Raw genomic sequence first — 19914 nt, 5'->3', positions numbered from 1 at the left:
CCACAGAACCGGTAGGGAAATTTTTTAGATTTCACCCCTGATGAGTACCCCTTCTATTCCCTTATCTAAGTTATTTATGAAGATATTGAAGAGTACTACGCCTAAGGCAGAACTTTGCGCTAACTTCCCTCCATGTAGATATAGTATCATTAAGGATGACTCATTGAGTATGGCTCTCTTTAGTCTATGCTTCAGAGATTAAAATTCTCAGTAATTTACAAATATGACGACCCCCAGTTCAGATAAACAAATTCTCCTTATTGTATGAAGTTGACTATTTAAGTTAACAAGTATGTTTACCATAATTGGAACAGAAGAGTACATAAAATTGATTTCTTTACATCCTGTCTTTCTTCCAGGAGCTCTAAGGCAATTTACATGCTGCTCAATTCTTCACTTTTTCTCCATAATCCCCATGTGACAAGTAGGTCTGAGAGCGAAAGAAAGGCTTAAAGTTATCCAGAGAGTTTCTGTGGCTAAGGGTGTATTTGAATCAGGGTCTTCCTGCTTCTAGATCACCACATCCATTGAACCCTGCCAAATCCTGTATTTGTGTAGCAGCAGGCTGGTTTTTTTCTTTTTAATTCATGGTTAGCAATGGAATTGTATGCTTAAAATGTGTAATAAAAATATTTATAGGAAAGAACTTAAGCTGATGACAAATTTTCATCCACATTGCCATAGTCATGATTTCAAAACAAAGCTTTTAAAAGACAAGCATCCATCTACAGTAATTAAGACCCTTTAGTCACTCTTAATCATTTATTCTCTGTATTATCTTCTGTAAAGAAAGGTAGATATAGCTAGTTCCAGGCTATGCTGATATGGAAGAAAGGATGTAGAGAATTCACAGGGGAAAAAAACCAGTGGTTCCTTCACTCAGGTGTGGTAAGGCCATTTGCGTATTATTTTCCCCATTGACAATAGAAGGAAACTTACATTTTCCTTGTAAACAATATACCTGAAGAATTTCTTGCTATACTTTCTAATCTATAAAGCTGATACTTTAATTGTACAGGCTACCTAACTCTTGGTAATGCTGGAGCATAACTTCATCTACCTATTTATTTGCATGTAAGAATGTCTGCCTCTTCTTAGAATGTAGAACAGTCAGTATGGCTTACAATAGTTATGACTATGCAACACTTTTGAGACTACACATTTGTAGAACATGAAACAAGTTACATAAAATTTGTCCAAGGAAGACAGGAAAGTTACCAAAATCAGACAATTGAACAAATATTTTTATTCTATTAAATAACTTAGCCAAAGTAAGTGTGAAAGTACGATATTATATTTACTAAATGCACTTGCCATTATTTCGAATTACTATATATATCAACATATTTTTTTCATATTTTGGCATGTGAACTGAACATATACTTTTTCATCACCTTTAATATCTTGTTTCCCTTGTTTATAACTAGCCATTACTTTTTTGAAAAACTGTACAAATGTATAAAATGTGTATAATGATACAAATGCAATTGATTATAGTAAAATTTTCTTTTATTTCTTTTCCTAAACTAGTAATTTTAGTAGATGTGATTCATTTTGAACATAATCATCTGAAGTTCTGAAACAGAGAGAAAAGGAAGGAAGGAAGGAAGGAAGGAAGGAAGGAAGGAAGGAAGGAAGGAAGGAAGGAAGGAAGGAAGGAAGGAACTTGCATGCATTTCTTAAAATTGCATTTGAAATAAAAATGGTATTTGAAAAAAAGGAGGGAAGGGAAGAATTTGGAGTGTGACTTTTTGGTCTTTTTATAAAAGTGCTAACAATAATTTGCATCAGGGCTTTTCTTTTTCCTTCTTTGTCATATAAGATGTGTTTTGGCATTTAATTTCAGTGAGACATTTAAATAAAAGCATGGTTCATTTACAGCCACTATCCAACATTCATTTATATTTTATATATCTCTTTCTGCAAGAAATCTGACAGATTAAAGAAGGGTCTCTCTTTTATTTAAACTCATAAATAAATTTGTAAGTATACTTTAAAATATGTTTTATTTAAACGTTAAAAATCACACCACCTTAAAGGGTTGTGCTTGCTTCAACATGATTTAGATCTTGCACAAGCACAGTAGCTCTGCACTACTTATTACAGTAGATACTTCAATCACACTATTAAATCAGCAACATCTTTTTTCAGGCCACACAGAACCCTGAGAAAATTCTGTGCACCTTAATGAGAATTATTGTGCTCACACAAGGTTCAAACACTTCTTCCAAATGATTTTTGAAGCAGGACAACCTTAAAGGACAATCAGTAATTAAGCATAGGCATGTATATGCATACTAAATTGCAAACATGCAATTAATCTAAGAAACAGATTATCTATGCATTCTGTTATATAAATGTTAGAATAATAAAAAGATGAAGGAAACTTGTTTCTATGTGTTTCTTCCTTTATATCTTGTGGTGCTCCTCCATTTTGATAAATTTATATTAGACATAAATGTGTGCTTTATTTGGCAAAGCATTTCAAGTGCATTGTACAAAGGAAAGGGGATGAAAGGAGGAGAATAACCTCTGACCTGACAGTACCAAAAATACAAATAAAAAGAGACACTAAGATGGAAACAAAATAGTGTCATGGATTTACATATGGGGGTTTTGATGAAAACTAGGGCTGGGTTTTAAATCAAAACTCACCATCTCAAAACCACTCCTTTTCATCCGCCTGCAGGACTTGAGGTAAGTACGTATACGCTTTCTGGCACGCTCTTGATATTCAGGGAATTGTCGCCTGCATGAGTCAATGATAGCCTGGATCTTTTCTTTGGGCTGCTTAGAGATTGGGACCATTCGGTCCAAGTTTTCATCTACAAACAGCCTGACAAACATCTGTTGGTAAGAGGGAGACAGAGGAGAAGGATTTGGAGGGGTACTTGGTTTCTAAGCTTCCTGTCTCAGTTACAGATAGGAAGTCTGCTTTTTTTATTTAATTTTTAAAAAAAACACAGTGAAGAGCTTTATGATGGAAAGCCAGAAATGTTAAGCAACCAAGGATTTTATTTTAGGGCTGACAAAAGACAAGAAAAGATTAGATTATAGTGTATAGAAATCATGAGGAAAATAAAACATAGTTTGTAAAAATAAGCACCATTTCATGTTTCTTATTAACAATGTGCTAGGATTGCTTTATTGGATCTTTAGAACCCTTATATTTTATTCTTCCCCTGTTGTGAACATTTTATGGTGTGTGTATTGTCATGCAAAATTATATAAAATTTGAAAAATAATAGAAAATAGCTGACCAGTGGAATCAACAACCTATAAGTTCTCTCCCCACTGCCTTTATTTGCTGGACAGACATACACACACATACATACACATGCACAATATACAGCTGAAATTTCTCCTTTAGATGATGATTAAATAGCTAAATTAGATGAACTTGGTATCTCTTTGAAAATCCTGTCTAAGTACAATCCTATACATGTGTATTCAGAAGTAAGTTCCATTCAGTTCTGTGGGGCTTACTCCCAGGCAAGCGGGTATAGGATTGCAGCCTTTATGTATTGTCAGTAAAAAAGGCAGAAATTCCCTTCAATATATTTTTTTTAAAAAATACACCTCTTTAATTCTCACATCAACCCATAAACATATGCCCCAAATCATAGGTAAATAACTAAATAAAATTCCAAAGGACGTAAGAAGAATCATATAACTCACATTAAAAGCTTTCAGGCGCTCAGCTTCAACCCCATCAGATTCATTGACTTTCTCAGTATCTTCGTGATCATCATGGTCATCATCGTCTTCTTCTCCCCGGTTCAGGGAGAGGTCTTCAGCACCTCTGTCCATGTTTTCATTTTTGCCAGAATCATAGCTTGAATAACTATGGGCAGGTGACTAGAAGGAAAGAAATTTCATTTTAAGAAACCTGTTTGAGGAAAGCATCTGCCTTGCTCTGGAAGGGAAGGAGGAGAAAGAGGAATATAATCATAGATATGTTTTTCTTAATGCTGCAGGATCCAATCTGGGTCGGTCACCAGGACCAGAGGTTTAGTCTTCCGAGTTTTTGGACTCACACTGGAGCCCATCCTCAGAAAACTTCTCTCTGCCAGAATGTGCATTATTTTTCTTTATCATCAATAAATACACACACAATTTAACATGCACATAACACACATTTATAAATGCATAAATTACTCATTGCATTAATTTTATAAAACATGAACAAGCCAAGTGACTTTACTGGACATAAAGCTAATCTGAATATGTAAGACTTAATGGAACGCTCTTGTTCTACCACTGAATCAAATCCAAACTGAGGCAAATTACCAACTACCTTTAATAATTGAAAAAGCTTCTATTCTTATAATAGATTCTTACTACATATAACTAATCTTGCAAATAATTGTGCAAATAATATATGACTCTTCCTTGCATAACTTACACAGTTTATCTGTGTTGCAGTTTAGATATAGACATTTAAGAATTGTACTGTATTATAAGAAGCAAATAAGGGACACGGTGGCTCAGGGGCTAGGACGTTGAGCTTGTTGATAGAAAGGTCGGCAGCTCAGCGGTTCGAATCCTTAGTGCTGCCATGTAACGGGGTGAGCTCCTGTTACTTGTCCCAGCTTCTGCCAACCTAGCAGTTTCGAAAGCACGTAAAAATGCAAGTAGAAAAAAATAGGGACCACCTTTGGTGGGAAGGTAACAGCGTTCCGTGCGCCTTTGGCGTTGAGTCATGCCAGCCACATGACCACGGAGACGTCTTCGGACAGCACTGGCTCTTCGGCTTTGAAACGGAGATGAGCACCGCCCCCTAGAATCGGCAACGACTAGCACATATGTGCGAGGGGAACCTTTACCTTTTTATAAGAAGCAACTTTCCATTTTCAGTTAGCTTTCCCTTTGTTTCCCCCTTTTTTTCCTATATAATATGAAAATTGTCTCTCTTATCCATAGAATTTCACTAGATTACCATAGAGCTGGGTGGTTACCATATTACATTTAAAAAATACATTCTTTTCTTAAGGAAATGGAGAGAAAGAAAATGGTTTGAAAAAAATTCATATACTCCTAAAGACAAAACAGTATTAAGGCTTAAAATACTCCTTTCATTTCTGCTTTGCTTGCATAAAACAAAACTATGGGAAATTAAGGGGAAAAGAACATTGAATGTCTGAGAGTGATGGCAGATTGCTAACAGCCTCCCCCTCCCCCCAAGTTATAGCATCTTGGAAGATGATGAGATCAAAGAGATAGGCAAAGGCATCCACAGTATATAATGCTTTGGTCAAAAGTCAAAAACAGCATTGTGCTATAAGCTCAGCCTATTTTGTACTTGTATGTGATATTACAACTCACATAGAAAGGAATGAAATTGCATCATAGCAGCATGATACTTCTTTACTCATTTGCCTCCACTTGGCCTCCCTGCAATAGACATGGCTGGGCCTAACTGACTGGGCCAGAAACTTTTATGTGTGAAGAGATCAAACATAAAAGATCATCAGAGCTTTAGGGATGCAATGGAAGTGACCTAAATAAATTGTCCCTACAGTTAAAAAAAACAAGAAATAAAAATGCAGCACCCTGGCAAGGTCATGACCGGTTTGTCCTGAGAGACATTAGGATTATTATTTTTTTGGTTCTGTACTAGGGATTGATTTTGTAGACTTGGGATATGTTCGTATGTAGAAATGTTGGCAGTAGCTATTTTAAGAGAAGAAATAAAAAGAGCTGCGACTGCTCTATAATTACTGGATCTTCACTACTTTCACTATTAAAAGTTAGAGAGAAAACATACACATATCCCTGAAGATGTTCCACTTTCTTGCATAAGCTAGTTCAGTTTAGCGGTGAAGATACTGACCAAGGAACCAAGAGGTTGTGAGTTCATGCTTTAAAGCATGAAAGCCAGTTAGGTCATTTTGAGTCAATCACATTCTCTCAGCCCAACTCACCTTACAGGTTGTTGTGTGGTAAGAGGAGGCAGGAGAATTAAGTATGTTATATATACATATATAAAGTAGGAAGGAACACCGGGGATATAAAAAAACTACCCAACTCTCTTCTAGAATTGGATTTAATGTTCTGGAAGTACTCTATCCCACAGCACTTTCATAGGAATTTGTCACTTTTGCAGTTTTGTTACTTGCAAAATCTGCAGGAACTCCTCCCACTCACAAAATATTAGTTTCTTGTCCATTTATTTCTTTAGATAGACTTTTGGTTGCAATTGCATTATTATGATTGGTCACACAATCAGCCAGATATTTAAACTGGATTTGGCATTTTTAGTCACCTATTGTGTCCTTCCCAAGGGCCTGGATTGGCCAGATGTTGTCATTTGATGGTATTAAAGGGATTGTGGTAGGATGTAAACTGTTCCAAGTAAAGCTGGCTTTTGAAATTATCTGGTGGTGATTTTGTCAATGCCAATGGTGTTTAAGTGGTGCTGCAATTGTTCTGAGATTGCACCCAGGGCACCTTTTGCAATTGGTACTATCTTCGCTTTCTTTCACCACAGTTGTTATCGTTATTGTTAATAATAAGTTCATATTTTCTTTTATACTTGTTTATTATTAAAACCATCTTTCATACTGTTGGGTTTCAGAATAATGTACAATTTAAAATTTTAACACAATGGAACTATTAAATATCAATAATTAAATAATAAAGGTCTAGGAAAAGCCTCAAAACTAAAATGGATTAAAACATCTGGAAATGTAAGTTGTGGAACTAAACTTTCTTATGCAGTGCTTAAAAGCTTGTATGATAGGCCCCTGACAACATACTATAACTGAGTTGTCAAAGCTGATTTTTTTTTTGGTATATTTACACATTTAATCTTTTCTACTAAGAATACTTACTGATTTCTCAAAGGAAAATCTTAAACATATAGAACCAGTTCAGTCTACACTAACCTGGCATCTTTGACTATACTGGCTTATAACTTCTATAATTGAAATTGTACCCTCTGAATCACAGGAACTAGAAACATCAACTCTACTATGCTTATACAAAAGTAATATGACAGTGAATTTTAGATGACCCCAAATGGTGGAGTTAGCAGAATTATCAGCAGTGCCCAATTTTATCACCATTAGGGTTCCTGGAACCAACAATTGGACATTATTATGTGCATGTGACTTGTTTATATTCCCGCCAGAATCCACACCCCAAAAAGCATGGAGGAGGGAAGAAAAAGCATAGAATTATATGGGATTATAAACTGACAAGAGAAATATTTACTTTGCTGTATAACATAGGAGTCAAAGAAGTACTAAAGAAGAATAAGAAGATTGCAGGTAAGTCTGAATTAATTATTTATATCTCCACAGTATAAAATGTAAGGCAGATAATTTATCCCTGAACTGAGATTATCAGGAAACGAGTCTAATGCAAATAGTCCAAATTAAGGTGAACTGAAGACTTACTGACAAATTGAAAAATAATCATTGGATTCCAGTGATATCCACTTGAGAATTTCAAAAAGAAGTGTTTTATACGTTTCTGAGATTGGCTGATTTTTCCAGAGATTCTGGAAATGGCCAAAGCCAATGCATAAAAAGGAATTCAATAAATTGTGTAGATTGTATACTGTGGAAAGCATTACTAAAGATAAAATTTTCAGACTTATTATGTTTCTACAAAATTAGCATTTATCTATTGAAGCCTTTAAGAATATTAGCAAATATATGTGTAGGGATGATGAAGCTCACAAAGACAACTTGTTAATGACCAAACGTAAACCATTAAAACTTGTATATTAAAAATTTTAAACAAATTTCAAGAGGCTCTGCTCTAGAAATACTTTATGAACATGGAAGCACCTTACCTTGCTTCCATTTTCTTTTGCTTCTTGCTCCAACTTAAGATCAGATGCTAGGATGTTCTTGTACTTGCTCTTTCCGTCGCTGTTTGGATCATCTAACCTGTATTCTGAAGTAAGCTGAGCAGAAAAGGGGCTGTCACTCAGGTTCAGAGGCTGTTCATCTAACTCCAAAGTTGTTTTACCATTGCTATTGGCTTCTGCAACTTCCCTGCAGTGTGTTCCAACTGAAGTGTTGGAACTGCGTCCTGCGGTCTCATTGCCATTAAAACTCTCTGCAGCTGAATCATCTACAAAAAACATGAAATTACAGGTGCTTAGTGCCATGCCATGAACATTGTATTCAAATAAATATATCAATTTCTTCTAGCACGGGTTACTTTGCTTGTTTTTTCGCCTGCTAGAATCTTATGCATGTAGTATGAAAATATGTTATATAATATCATGTAACCTCCTATAATACTGGTATATCTTTCATTATTCCAATATTTTCAAGAGTATCAAGGATAGCTCACAACAATCTATGAAATGGACATATTGTGGTAAATTCAACCAACCAACATTATGAACAGATTTTGGTGATGGCACTTGATAAACTAAATCCAGAATAATAATTGATAGGGATTTTCTAAAATTAATAATTTTATTGTGTGTGAGATAATAACACCTGCCTTCAATGAGTCACACTGCAGTCACATTATTAATAGCATATATATTAGTAATAATTTATTTTATTGCCTAATTAATTTATTATTGTAGGAAAAAATAAACAAAATGCCCATATCAGTGAGTTAGGTTAGTTTCCCTTTACTGTTAAAACAATATAAATAACTTAAAATTTATATCTTACTACTTTGTGCACTGACATAAAATTGCAGACCAATATTATGTTTATTAATATTGCTTATAATACTTTAAATATGCTTTTATTTGACAGAGACAGTGTCCCCATATAGATTTACATTCTGCAGGTTACACATTTTTATACATACACATATGTATATATAGAATCACATATATACAGAAAAGGTTCAAGTTCTTATGGTAATTGGAATCAGTCATAATGCATGGCATCAAGTGGCAGCATGGCTTAGCAATTCTGTAATTTCACTGGAAACAAAAAGTGAATAAAGAGTATATGAACCTCAAAGTAATTTTAACATAACATAACATAACATCAGAGTTGGAAGGGACCTTGGAGGCCTTCTAGTCCAACCCCCTGCCCAGGCAGGAAACCCTACACCATCTCAGTCAGATGGTTATCCAACATTTTCTTAAAAATTTCCAGTGTTGGAGCATATTTCCAGTGTTGGAGCATATTTCCAGTGTTGGAGCATAATTAATTAATTAAAAATGGTTTTTGCAAGACATTATTATTCAGCACATATTCAAGCATTTGGACCAGTGGTAGGTTGCCCCGGGTTTGAACCAGTTCTTGCGAACCGGTAGTAAAACTGGGGAGAGGCTCCACCCACCAACCCCGAGGTCATCAGGAAGCTTCTGCGCATGCGTGATCCCGCTGTGAACCGGTAGTACAGGTAAGTAGAACCCATCCCTGATTTGGACGTATTTCAAAAGTTAGTTATAGATAGATGATTATTCACAAGGACAAAAATATCACCAAAACCTAAAATGATATGGGAGGATTATAATTTATAGCAACACATCAAGTTAATACAGGACTATATTAGGCTATCCTGAAATTAAATCTGAAGAAATTGAAATGAGTCCTTTCTTAAATTGCCATTATTTTAAGATATGAACTTAAGATATGGCAATTTATCTTGCCATTATATTAAAGCTGTTATTTTTTTGAAGGAAGATACTCAAATGATTCAGCAATTGTAGAAATAACCGGTACAAGTAGTCCTTGACTTATGGCTGTTTGTCTAATAATGGTTTGAAATTACAACGGGCTCAGAAAAAGTGACTTATGACTCATCCTCAAAGTTACAACCATCACGTGATCTCTCCAGACATGTGATCATAATCACCTGGCAATCATTTTATGGTCACATGATTGCAATTTGTGTCTTCCAACAAGCAAAATCAATTTGGGAAGCCGGATTCCACAATCATGGGATTTGCTTGACAGCTATGGTAAAAATGGTAATAAAATTGGATCTGGTCACATGATGACTCATTTAACAATTATGTCACTTACCAATTGAAATTCCGGTCCCAATTATGGTTGTAAGTCAAAGAGTACCTCTAAAATTATGTAGAAATGTCATTGAAGGAGAATGTAGTAGCTAGTGAACCATGCCCCAAATGAAATGTGAGGTTTTAAAATGCCAATTACTTCTCTGCTTAGATTGAAAATTCATGATACAGAATTCCCAGTTCCCTTCCTCTGCCCTCAGAAATACTCCATCTTTACCACATGTCTTCACTAGTCAGAGAAAACTGCTCCAGCAGAGCCTGTCCACCTTCACTATATTCACCAGCCACTAAGGGTTACACAAGCAATAGAAGCATAAGGGAACTGGGCAGTAGGGAAGCATGTCCTTTCTTGTTCCTCTCTGATATTCTGCCCTGGTCAAAGAGATGAGAGGAAGAGTCAAGCTGCTCTTTTCTTTCCATATGGTAGTTTGTACTACTTTGGGTCCCCTGAGAAAGGTAAATAGAAAAAGAGGATGGTGCATGCGGAAAGAGCTTAAGACCCATTTTCTAAACCTCAGATTGGATTGATAAAGATCCATGTTCATTTTAGGTTTATTACAGTGGGAGTTCCATTGTACTTTTGGAAAATACTAGGATAATTTCCAAAATGCCTATTTATCTTCCTTTGATATTTCCAAGCATCTATGGAAGAAGGCTGTAGTGTATGCTATACAACAGGTGTGTGGATTTGTGTGTTCATCCTACCAGTGGCTGGAAAGGGCAGGACTAAATGACAGCACTGAGGCATTGTTCATAGCAGCGCAAGAACAGGCACTAAGCACTGGATCCATAGAAGCAGGGATCTACCACTTTAGATAGGACCTAAGGTACAGACTGTGCAGACAGGCCTCAGAGACTACCCCTTTCTTGTCGCAGATAAATTAACTAGTACTTTGCATACCTCATTATCAGCTTTGTCAGTTTGGGACAGAAGGGTGAGGGCTGCAATATTGTAGTAATGAACCAATCTTCTGGGTGGGCCATTCTCTACCATCCAGTGATGGAGCAATCACAACTTCGAAAGGCATATCATTCCACTGATTAATTGTTCTCATTAACAGGAAATATCTCCTTAGTTCTAGGTTGGATCTCTCTTTGATATATCCATCCATTACTTCTTGTCCTGTTTTAAGATATTTTGGAGAATAGGCTGAGCACCTCTTCTTTGTGACATCCCCTTTGATATTGGAAGGCTGCTCTCATGTCACTCCTAGTCCTTCTGTTCATTCGATTACACCTCTCCAGTTCCTGAAATCATTTTTCATATCTTTTCGCCTCCAGTCTCCTAATCATCTTTGTTGCTTTTCTCCACACTTTTTCTAGAGTCTTAACATCTTTTTTGTATCATTGTGACCAAAACTGGATTCGGTTAGGTCAAGTGTGGTACTGAAGCATAAAGCAATACCAACACTTCACATGATCTTGATACTATCCCTTTGTTCAGAATTGCATTGGCTTTTTGGCAGCTGCAGCACACTGCTGCTCATGTTTAAGTGATTATTCACTAGGATTCCTAGATCCCCCTCACAGTTACTGCTATGGAGCAAGGTACCACCTATTCTATACCTGTGTTTGGTTTTTCTTGTCTAAGTGTAAAACTTTATTTTTTTCACCACAGAACTGTATTTTGTTGGATAGGACCCAGTGTTCAAGTCTGTCATCATTCTGGAGCTTCAGCCTGCCTTCTAAAGTGTTGGGTATTCTTCTCAGCTTGGTGTCATCAGCAAATTTGAAGAGCTCCCCTTATATTCTCTCATCTAAATTGTTTATGAAGATATTGAAGATTACTGGGCCTGACCTTCCAGTTGACATTGCAGCGAGATTGGACACGAGGAACGGGTCTCTGTGCTCCCATGCCAAATCCTCCCTGTTAATGGGCTCCGAGAGGAGCCAAAGCCTCCTTGTAGGGGAGGCAAAGCAAAGAGGGGTGCCCTGCATAGTTGTGGAAAGTCGCAACTCTCCTGCCTGACCTGGGGGGGGGTTTCTTTCCCTCTCAGCCATGATGAGGAGAAGAGGTAGCCTAAACATGGCTGCCATGAAGCTGGGGCATCCGAGGAACACCTAAGACTGGTGCTGGAGCGAAGTTAGTGAATAGTGATTGGAGCTGGATGAGAAAATCCCTTTTTTCCCCCTGAATTTAATCCCTAAACTTAAAGGAAAAAAGAAGAAAATCCAGAGAAGAAAAGAGATTCTTAGAATTAACTTTTATAAAGTGGTGAATAACCATAGAGAGAAAAATCCTAGACCTGAATGAAAGAAACTGAGGGGAGAAAAGCTAAAAATATTTTAATCAAAGAAAATTGGATTTTAAACTGGGTAGGCATTGTTATGGAAAGGCATTATAATATGCTGGAACTATGTACCTGAATTGATTCAAGTATCTAATTTTGTCTTTATAAACTGAATTAAATTCGGATTTTAATTTATCATGTTGGAAACAATGCTGAAACCTCTGTTGATGCTACCATCTACTGTGAATGGAATGTACTACACCCCTACAAATCTAGGAAAATTTTGACAGAAGAAATAAGAAACAACTTTTTGAAGGATTGTGATGATACTAACTGTCCTATAATTAATTACTTTACTATTGTGATAAGGAAGACTTTTAATTAAAGTAAAGTGGCTTTTGTAGTTTGGAAATTGTCTGGACTATTTAAATGGAATTGATTAATAACCCTGAGATGTAAAGAATTATGATTATTGAACTCTTTGATGAGCAAAACTAGAACTGAATATATTGTTTGTGGCCCTGACTAAAAGTGGATTTATTAAACTAAAACAAATGCCTTTTCAGGGGGAAATGAGTGAGATTTCAAGAGAAATGGTGTGGATGTTTCAAAGCATCAGAGATACCATGATAAAGAACCAAGGAGAGATGAAAGACTTAATCCAAGGCATAAATGACAAAGTAGAAAATATGATACAACTGGCAATGAATGAAGATCAAAGGGTCCAGGAAATAGAGGAAGAGGCGGAAAGAATGGAGGAAAAGATAGAACAGACAAACCACCAAATAAAACAAGAGGGTGAAAAAAACTTTTTGAGAGATATAAAAATGGAATTGGAATTGGATAATCTGGAAGATGTTTTTGAAAGGGAGATAGGAATACGGGTGGATACTCTGGAGATATGGCACCATAGGAGGATAGAAATAGGAGAAATATTTAGATGGAATAATGAAGATACAGATGTTGACAGAGACAAAGATTCCAGAGAAGAGTATGGGAGGAAAGCCAAAAAACAAATAAGAATTGAAGAATTAAAACAGTCAAGGGATGATGGATAGAATAGAGCTATTTTTTTCTTTTTTCTTCTTCTTCTTTTTTCTAATATAATGATGGCCTGATTAAAAACTAGAAATAGAGGTGGAAATAAGAATATGCACCCTTATATGAAGGACTATGTATTAACATAAATATGTGTTTTAACATTAGGATTAGTAAGAGTGGCCTGACTAGAAGCCAGAATAGAGGTAGAAATAAGAATTAGGGAATATATTAGTAGTTATAATTTCTATATAAATTAAAAATAAGTAATAATTAGATGGAAAGCTGAGAGGTTGAAAGATGGTATTACTATGTATGTTCAAGAAGATCATTGACATTAGAATGGACAATGAAATATTGAATAACTACTTTAAAATAATCAAGTACATTAATATTAGGATTATATAAATTTGATTAATATAATAATTGATTTTTGTTATTTATATTAATATGAACCATACCCAGAGGCCACACTGTTCATATATTGATGTTAATGTATGTTTAAAAATAAAAACCCAATAAACCTTGAGGGGGTGTGTGTGAGATTACCGGGCCTAAAACAGAATCTTGGTAGACCCCACCGCAGGCTTCCCTCCATGTAGCTCCACTAATGTTTATACATTGAGTCAGCCAGTTGCAAATTCACCAGATGGTGATATTGTCTAACCTACATTTCAATTCAACAACTACTACCCAAGACCCAGAAAAACAAGCCAAATTAACACCTTGGCAGGGCAGATATTGGATCATCCTTGGTGATATTATGATGCTCATAGCTTTCTGGAATCTGGATTCTGCTTTCTAGGTTTTTAATGTATTTTCTGTCAGCAGTAACTGCTAATATAAATCCTTGCACTGTGGGAAATGTTTCACTAGTTTTATTATAACTGTTCTTACTGTTCTCTGTAACTATTAAATTTCTCATTTAAAAATTCTGATCTCTGCTCTGCTCTAATTTTTAAAAAAATATTTCAGTTCAGCTTCTTGTACAAGAGATAGAAGAGTTCAATTTAAAAAGTATAAATCTTTAATACAGTATAACTACTGCCTATGGGTTTTTTAGAATCACACAGAAGTTACTTAAAAAGCATGTGATGGGCTATATTTATTTGATTACAGGAGTAAATATATGATAGCTAAATAGCTAACCTCATTTTCAGTTCAATGTCTTTATTTAATTCTACAAGAAGAAGTATAAATTTTATTTTATGTTACAAGGAAGATCAACATTGAACTCAGAAGCACAATATTTATTTCATATCTCATATTTCACCTCTGTCGCCACAAAAACACATTTACACACCATTATACAAACCTCATCAGGATAATCCACAAGCATATCTCTTTTTAATGAGACTTGCACTAAAAGCTTGCATAAAGCTTAGTACTTTATACTGCCATTTTCCCCCAATTCTTCTTAAAGCTTGCTATATGGTTTATGACTGAATGCGAAATGGATCATTTTCTATAGGTTGTAAAATAGACCGCTTAAACATAACAGTTTGAAAAATTATAGCAAATATTTAATTCCTTTCCAGCTACTTACATAATGGAAAGATGTGTTTATGTTTTACATACTGTACTGCACTGCATCAGAAAGACATCATACATGAGATTGTTATTCTATTTTTTTCTTACAATTTACTTGTCCCCTTATTTTCTTGAGAGTTCTAAATGAAGTCCATATATCAACAATAAAATAATGTCTAAACTTGCATGGATCGCTCAATGTTTTTATAAACTGCAGTAGAGTTTTCATTTCTCCAGATTTCCTAACTTCCTTTTCAGCCTCAATGTCATGGCTTTTAATAAACTCATAAATAAATCTTATAGGTACATAGTATTTGATGGTTAGTTTGAGACAATTTTTCCCACAGTTTCTGTATTAAATAAAGCTTGAAATCTAAACTTGTGAAGATACAGATATACCACACAGAGCTGCCTAATGTCATTTGCAGGTATGGGACATTCTTCAACAAGCCTTAGAAAGCTCTGAGCCAATAACGCACTCTGGAGGAGCTGTCACTTACTGTGAATTCTGCTCTTTAACTTAAATATCAGAATCGGTGGCAGGTCAATCCTAGCATTGCTGATACAGCATCCCCTAGGCGAAGTCCAACCTTTTTCTTACATTTCACCCTGGGATTAGCTTGACTCCCTCTATGTTTCTCGACTGCACAGTAAGAGCTAATTTTCCCTGTGCGAAGTAAGAGATGTTGTTGCCATGACAACACATTCTAACAGTGGGACTACTGACATTAGTTGAAAAGATTACAGGGAGGCTGTATCAACCTTCAACCAGGACTATGGATTCTTCATCTAAAATATAATTATCCTAAATTTACCGCAGCCTAGGATTATCTATTCATTTTGCTAAGGATGATTAATAAGTTGGAAATACATTTGACAGATATATTAGAGTATTGTTTACACAGATATTGGCCCCACTCTGAGTGGATTTTATTTTGAGTGCAATATAGTTCCTTTTTTAAATATTATACATTCCTCCATGTTATGTTATGTTATACTCTTGTATACTACAAACCACAACTTCTGCAGAGGTGGAGGACAAATTAAAATGGTACAATTCTACATCTGATGGATCTGCATGGTTGTCTGAGTGCAACATGCAATTCCCCATGTTGTCTGTTGACAATATTGCCAGTGTCCTACCTGAGTTTTGCTGTTAAAAAAGAGATGGCCTAGGCCAGTGATGGCTAACCTTTTCCGGACTGAATCCCCAAAGCACATGGCAGAACCCCCAAATACAATGCATGTGAGGCCCCCGTGCATGCATCCCACCCCTGCGCATGCATGGGTGGCCCCCTGCATGTGCCCCGTCCCTGCACGTGTGCTCTCTGCACAACCCTTTCCCCCCACATGTGCACTCCGCCCCCTGCACATGAGCACACGCCCTTGCACGCACCACCACCCCCCGCATGAGTAGCAGAGACCCGAACACCATCTGGCTGGCGGGAGGCGCATGCGCAGCAGAGCTGAACTGGGGCGATGGCTCAGGTGCCATCAGAGAGGGCGCTGTGTGCCACCTTTGACACACGTGCCATAGGTTCACTATCACAGGCCTAGGCCATTTGCACTATTATTTGATGTGCCTACATCATTGCAAATGATGGCTGTATTGATTAGTATTTGTGCACCTTCACAATTGATGTCTTAGCTGTAGGTCTCTCTAAACCAACCAGATTTTGAGAAGATTATCTACACTGATGTCTCTCAATCTTAGCCATTGAGCACACTCCTTGTGCAGCCCTCCCTTGAAAAGTATCCAAAACTTCAGTGTGGGATCATATGCATTGATTACATGCTGATTGGATACACTTTAAGATACCGATAAAAGAGAATATCTGTAGCTTTAGGTTGAAATGAGGGGCTCTTGGTGCTCTCTGAGCTTGCTTGTTTTCTTGCAGATGTTTCATTACCCAAACTAGGTAACATCATCAGTGCTTGTAAGGAGTGTGGTTCGCCCTGTTGTGGTTTGACTTGTCATTGTTGGTGCTCTTTTTTCATTAGTGATAGTGAGTTTATAAATGATGAATTAATCTATGTTTAATCATCATAGATTAACTTCAAGGTTAATATCAGACCAACAAACAAGTAAGCAATATCCCAATCAAGAAACTGCCAAAAAAGCCAAAAGCAAACAGCCCAAGCAAAGAATCTCTAAGACCACCCCCACCAACACTGACAAGACAAGCCACTAAAATATAAACTGGCAGCAAACTGCACTTCTTACTAGCACTGATATACTTCTAAACTCCTGTGGGAATGTGGGAATTAGGGGTGGGCTTCTACCAATTCGCCCCAGTTCGAACCAGTGGCGGCTCTGCCCACCCACCTAGACATCATCAAAAATGTTTTGCGCATGTGCAGAAGCTTCAATAGCAAACTGGTAGCGCCGGGATTTGAATCCCATCTCTGGTGGGAATGAAAGTCAGAACAGGAATCTATGAAATGATTAGTCAGCTTTTTCAACAGTTGTTTGTGAAAGTCTACAATTCATACAATTCAACAATTATAAATTCACTATCACTAATTTAAAAAAGCATGATTCATCATTAGTAATTTGGAGCAATGCTTTCAGCAACTTGCTGTATTATGCAGATTTGTTGTCTGGAAAAGTAAAATTGACAAAATCAATGGTGAGTATAGACACCAAGGGAGATGGAGGATCATTACTACACTAGGGGTTTAAATAACCGTCACAATATTATCTAGACATTGATTAACTCTTTGTTGTTATTTTAGTGAGTGGATGAGTTTGCATTTACTGGCCTCATTATTGCAAATGACTTTGCAGAAGCATGGAGCCATTATTTTGACAGAACAATAGCTGGGTTGCTCCATAATCATAACCATAAATGTAGAAATATACTTAATTTCAATTTTTGTCAAGGAGCTGGAAAAGGAGTTGTGTGAAAAAACAAACATAAATCAAACTAGTCGCTAGAGAACTTTATTCCCCCAGGTCTCAAGCCAGTCTCAAATCTCTTCATACATTATTCTACATGACCTTTTCGGCATATCACAACCTTCTGTAGTTTTATTTTGTTTTTCCTTAACCTACGCATACGATGAACTTCCTTGAACTCCAGATCATAGGTTGCGTATAGACTAGAAGAAACTTGTGTTCTTTTCTTTTCTTTTCTTTTCTTTTCTTTTCTTTTCTTTTCTTTTCTTGTATATAAATTAAGTAGTTATTAGTACATCAAACTACAAGGTTGGGTTGATATGATGCAGCTAGTTCCATAAACCAAATTCTTCATATCTTACACAACTTTGAATGTTTAACAATAGGGGTTCAAAATCTCTGCTTTCAACTATTCAGTTCAGCACAAGGAACTTATTGTGTTCTTCTAGCCGTGAGCATCTCCTGGATATTATCTTCAGCTTCTTTTACACTCAGTTCTAAATACGATTTCCTTTGCTCCAGGTCCTTAATTTTTTCTTCTGCTATTTTTTGTTTTTCTAAGAGTTGATTGTGAATTACTTCTCTGGGATGAAGAATAAATATTCGTCCTATACCTTCATACATTCTCGTTTCTTCAGCCAAAGTCATGATCTCTGTGTCTATAAGATGTGCATGCTTTTTTGTTCTGTTCAGATGATCTATTTGTATATCTGCCAATTTCATCTTTTGTTGGGTTTCAATGACCTTAGCTTGAAGTTCAGAAAATGCCCTTTTCAACTCAAGATCCACGGGCGCCGCCATTTTAACTCAAGAAGCTTGTCTTCTATTTTGCATGTTTCAATTGTACAACTGTAAAAGCCTAAAACAGTGCTACATAGTTGTTTGTAGGATAAAATATGTAAACTTATTTTATACGTTACCAGTTGCTTCTGAGGCAGAAAAAACTATTGGCACTGAAGACAGAAGATAGTAACTAATAATCCATTAATAATACAACTGTAAGGCTAGTTATGCATGTTGATGATTAGTTTTCCAAGCTTTATTGCACTCAGAGTAGAGACCTGCTTTTGGCTTACTGACAATACAAAATGAACATTGTGAGCACAGCAATTACTATGACAACAAGAGCTGTTGTGTAACATCACTGAACATGTCCATGTTGGCTTTATCAGTTAACTTTGTGGACCATGAGATCAGTAAATTTTGATCTAATTCTGTATGGGAAAATAGAAAGCTGGCAAAACAAGTAAGTTAAAACTTCAGATTATGTCACAGATTTTGCACTGACAAAAAAATCAAATGCCGCATTTATTAGTTACTTATCAGATGTTCTCATACTGTATTTGTGTGATTATATTCAAAGCTGCTAAACATAATGTTGCATTGATATTTTGAAATAATTCAATCTATACATCAAGTGATTTATAGCAATTTAAAGTAATTTCACTAATATCTGTGTTTACCTCAAAAGGGTTACAAACTAAACTTGGATGATGTGAGTTTTTAAGATGAGCAAATTCATTATTTGTTAATGATACTTTACGTATGCCTAAAAATTCTCTCAGCTCTATGCTGCTGTGAAAGGCTATGAGGGTAAATACTTCTGTCTAAGTAAACAGAAATTCCTAGAATTCATAGATTCCTGAATAAAAATAGTTAGGGTCATGGTACACAAAATATTAGGCACAAAAAGGCAATAAATTCACATTAAAGAATGAATTTCTTTTTAATAAATTAGAAGATACTTAATAGTTGCAGAAATCAATACATTGACTAAGTATATAGGACTGGCGGAGGAATCTTTACTTTTCTATAATACCAGCAGACCTCTAGTGGCTGTTAATATAAATGATTCTGTCTTCTGTAATTTTGTATTTGAAATGTAAGTTCTGCAGGAGGAGGAGAAAGGTAATACAGTATACTAATACACAGAAGATTTTTTTTAATATAGTGCTAGTAAAGTCAACATCATTAAAGGAATAATTTCCTAAAAATTATAATGCTACATCATCACAAAAATTACAGCTGTAAAAAAGGAAGCATTTTTTTCAAATCCTTAGTGGTTGTGCATTCCAATTTTAGGAATATTTTTACAAAATAGCTACTGGTAGTTGTTTTGATTACAAAGTTTAAGAAATGGACATAAATTAAACCAAATGATTAAATAAAGAGGAATATGGTTTACACTAGAATATAGTTCATTCCTGTGTATCTAGAAAGTTGCAATAGATAAATCTGAGGATCCAAATAATAAAATC

General features: G+C 35.9%; 2 protein-coding genes across 6 annotated transcripts in view; both read right to left on the bottom strand.

Moving 5' to 3' along the window:
* The window catches only part of NOL4 (nucleolar protein 4), a 167294-nt gene that overhangs the window by 35667 nt on the left and 111713 nt on the right, over window positions 1-19914 (bottom strand). For 3 of the 5 annotated variants that reach the window (XM_058178222.1, XM_058178223.1, XM_058178224.1), the window contains 2 exons: window positions 7802-8085; window positions 3679-3858 (listed from right to left, as the gene is read on the bottom strand). In XM_058178222.1, the coding sequence (XP_058034205.1) occupies window positions 3679-3858; window positions 7802-8085 (464 nt within the window). Of the gene's footprint in view, window positions 1-2655; window positions 2848-3678; window positions 3859-7801; window positions 8086-19914 lie in introns of all 5 variants that reach the window. The other 2 variants (XM_058178220.1, XM_058178221.1) reach the window with 1 other exon arrangement.
* Window positions 18000-18457, bottom strand: LOC131195925 (prefoldin subunit 1-like). Its single transcript, XM_058178225.1, has one exon. It carries the CDS (start codon window positions 18455-18457, stop codon window positions 18089-18091), a length of 369 nt encoding a protein of 122 aa, XP_058034208.1. The 3' UTR covers window positions 18000-18088.

This window comes from Ahaetulla prasina, chromosome 3 (genome assembly GCF_028640845.1).
Source record: "Ahaetulla prasina isolate Xishuangbanna chromosome 3, ASM2864084v1, whole genome shotgun sequence".
In the NCBI taxonomy this organism is placed as follows: Eukaryota; Metazoa; Chordata; class Lepidosauria; order Squamata; family Colubridae; genus Ahaetulla; species Ahaetulla prasina.
Note: the sequence above shows the minus strand (reverse complement) of the source record. Positions and strands in the feature narration are given on the sequence as shown.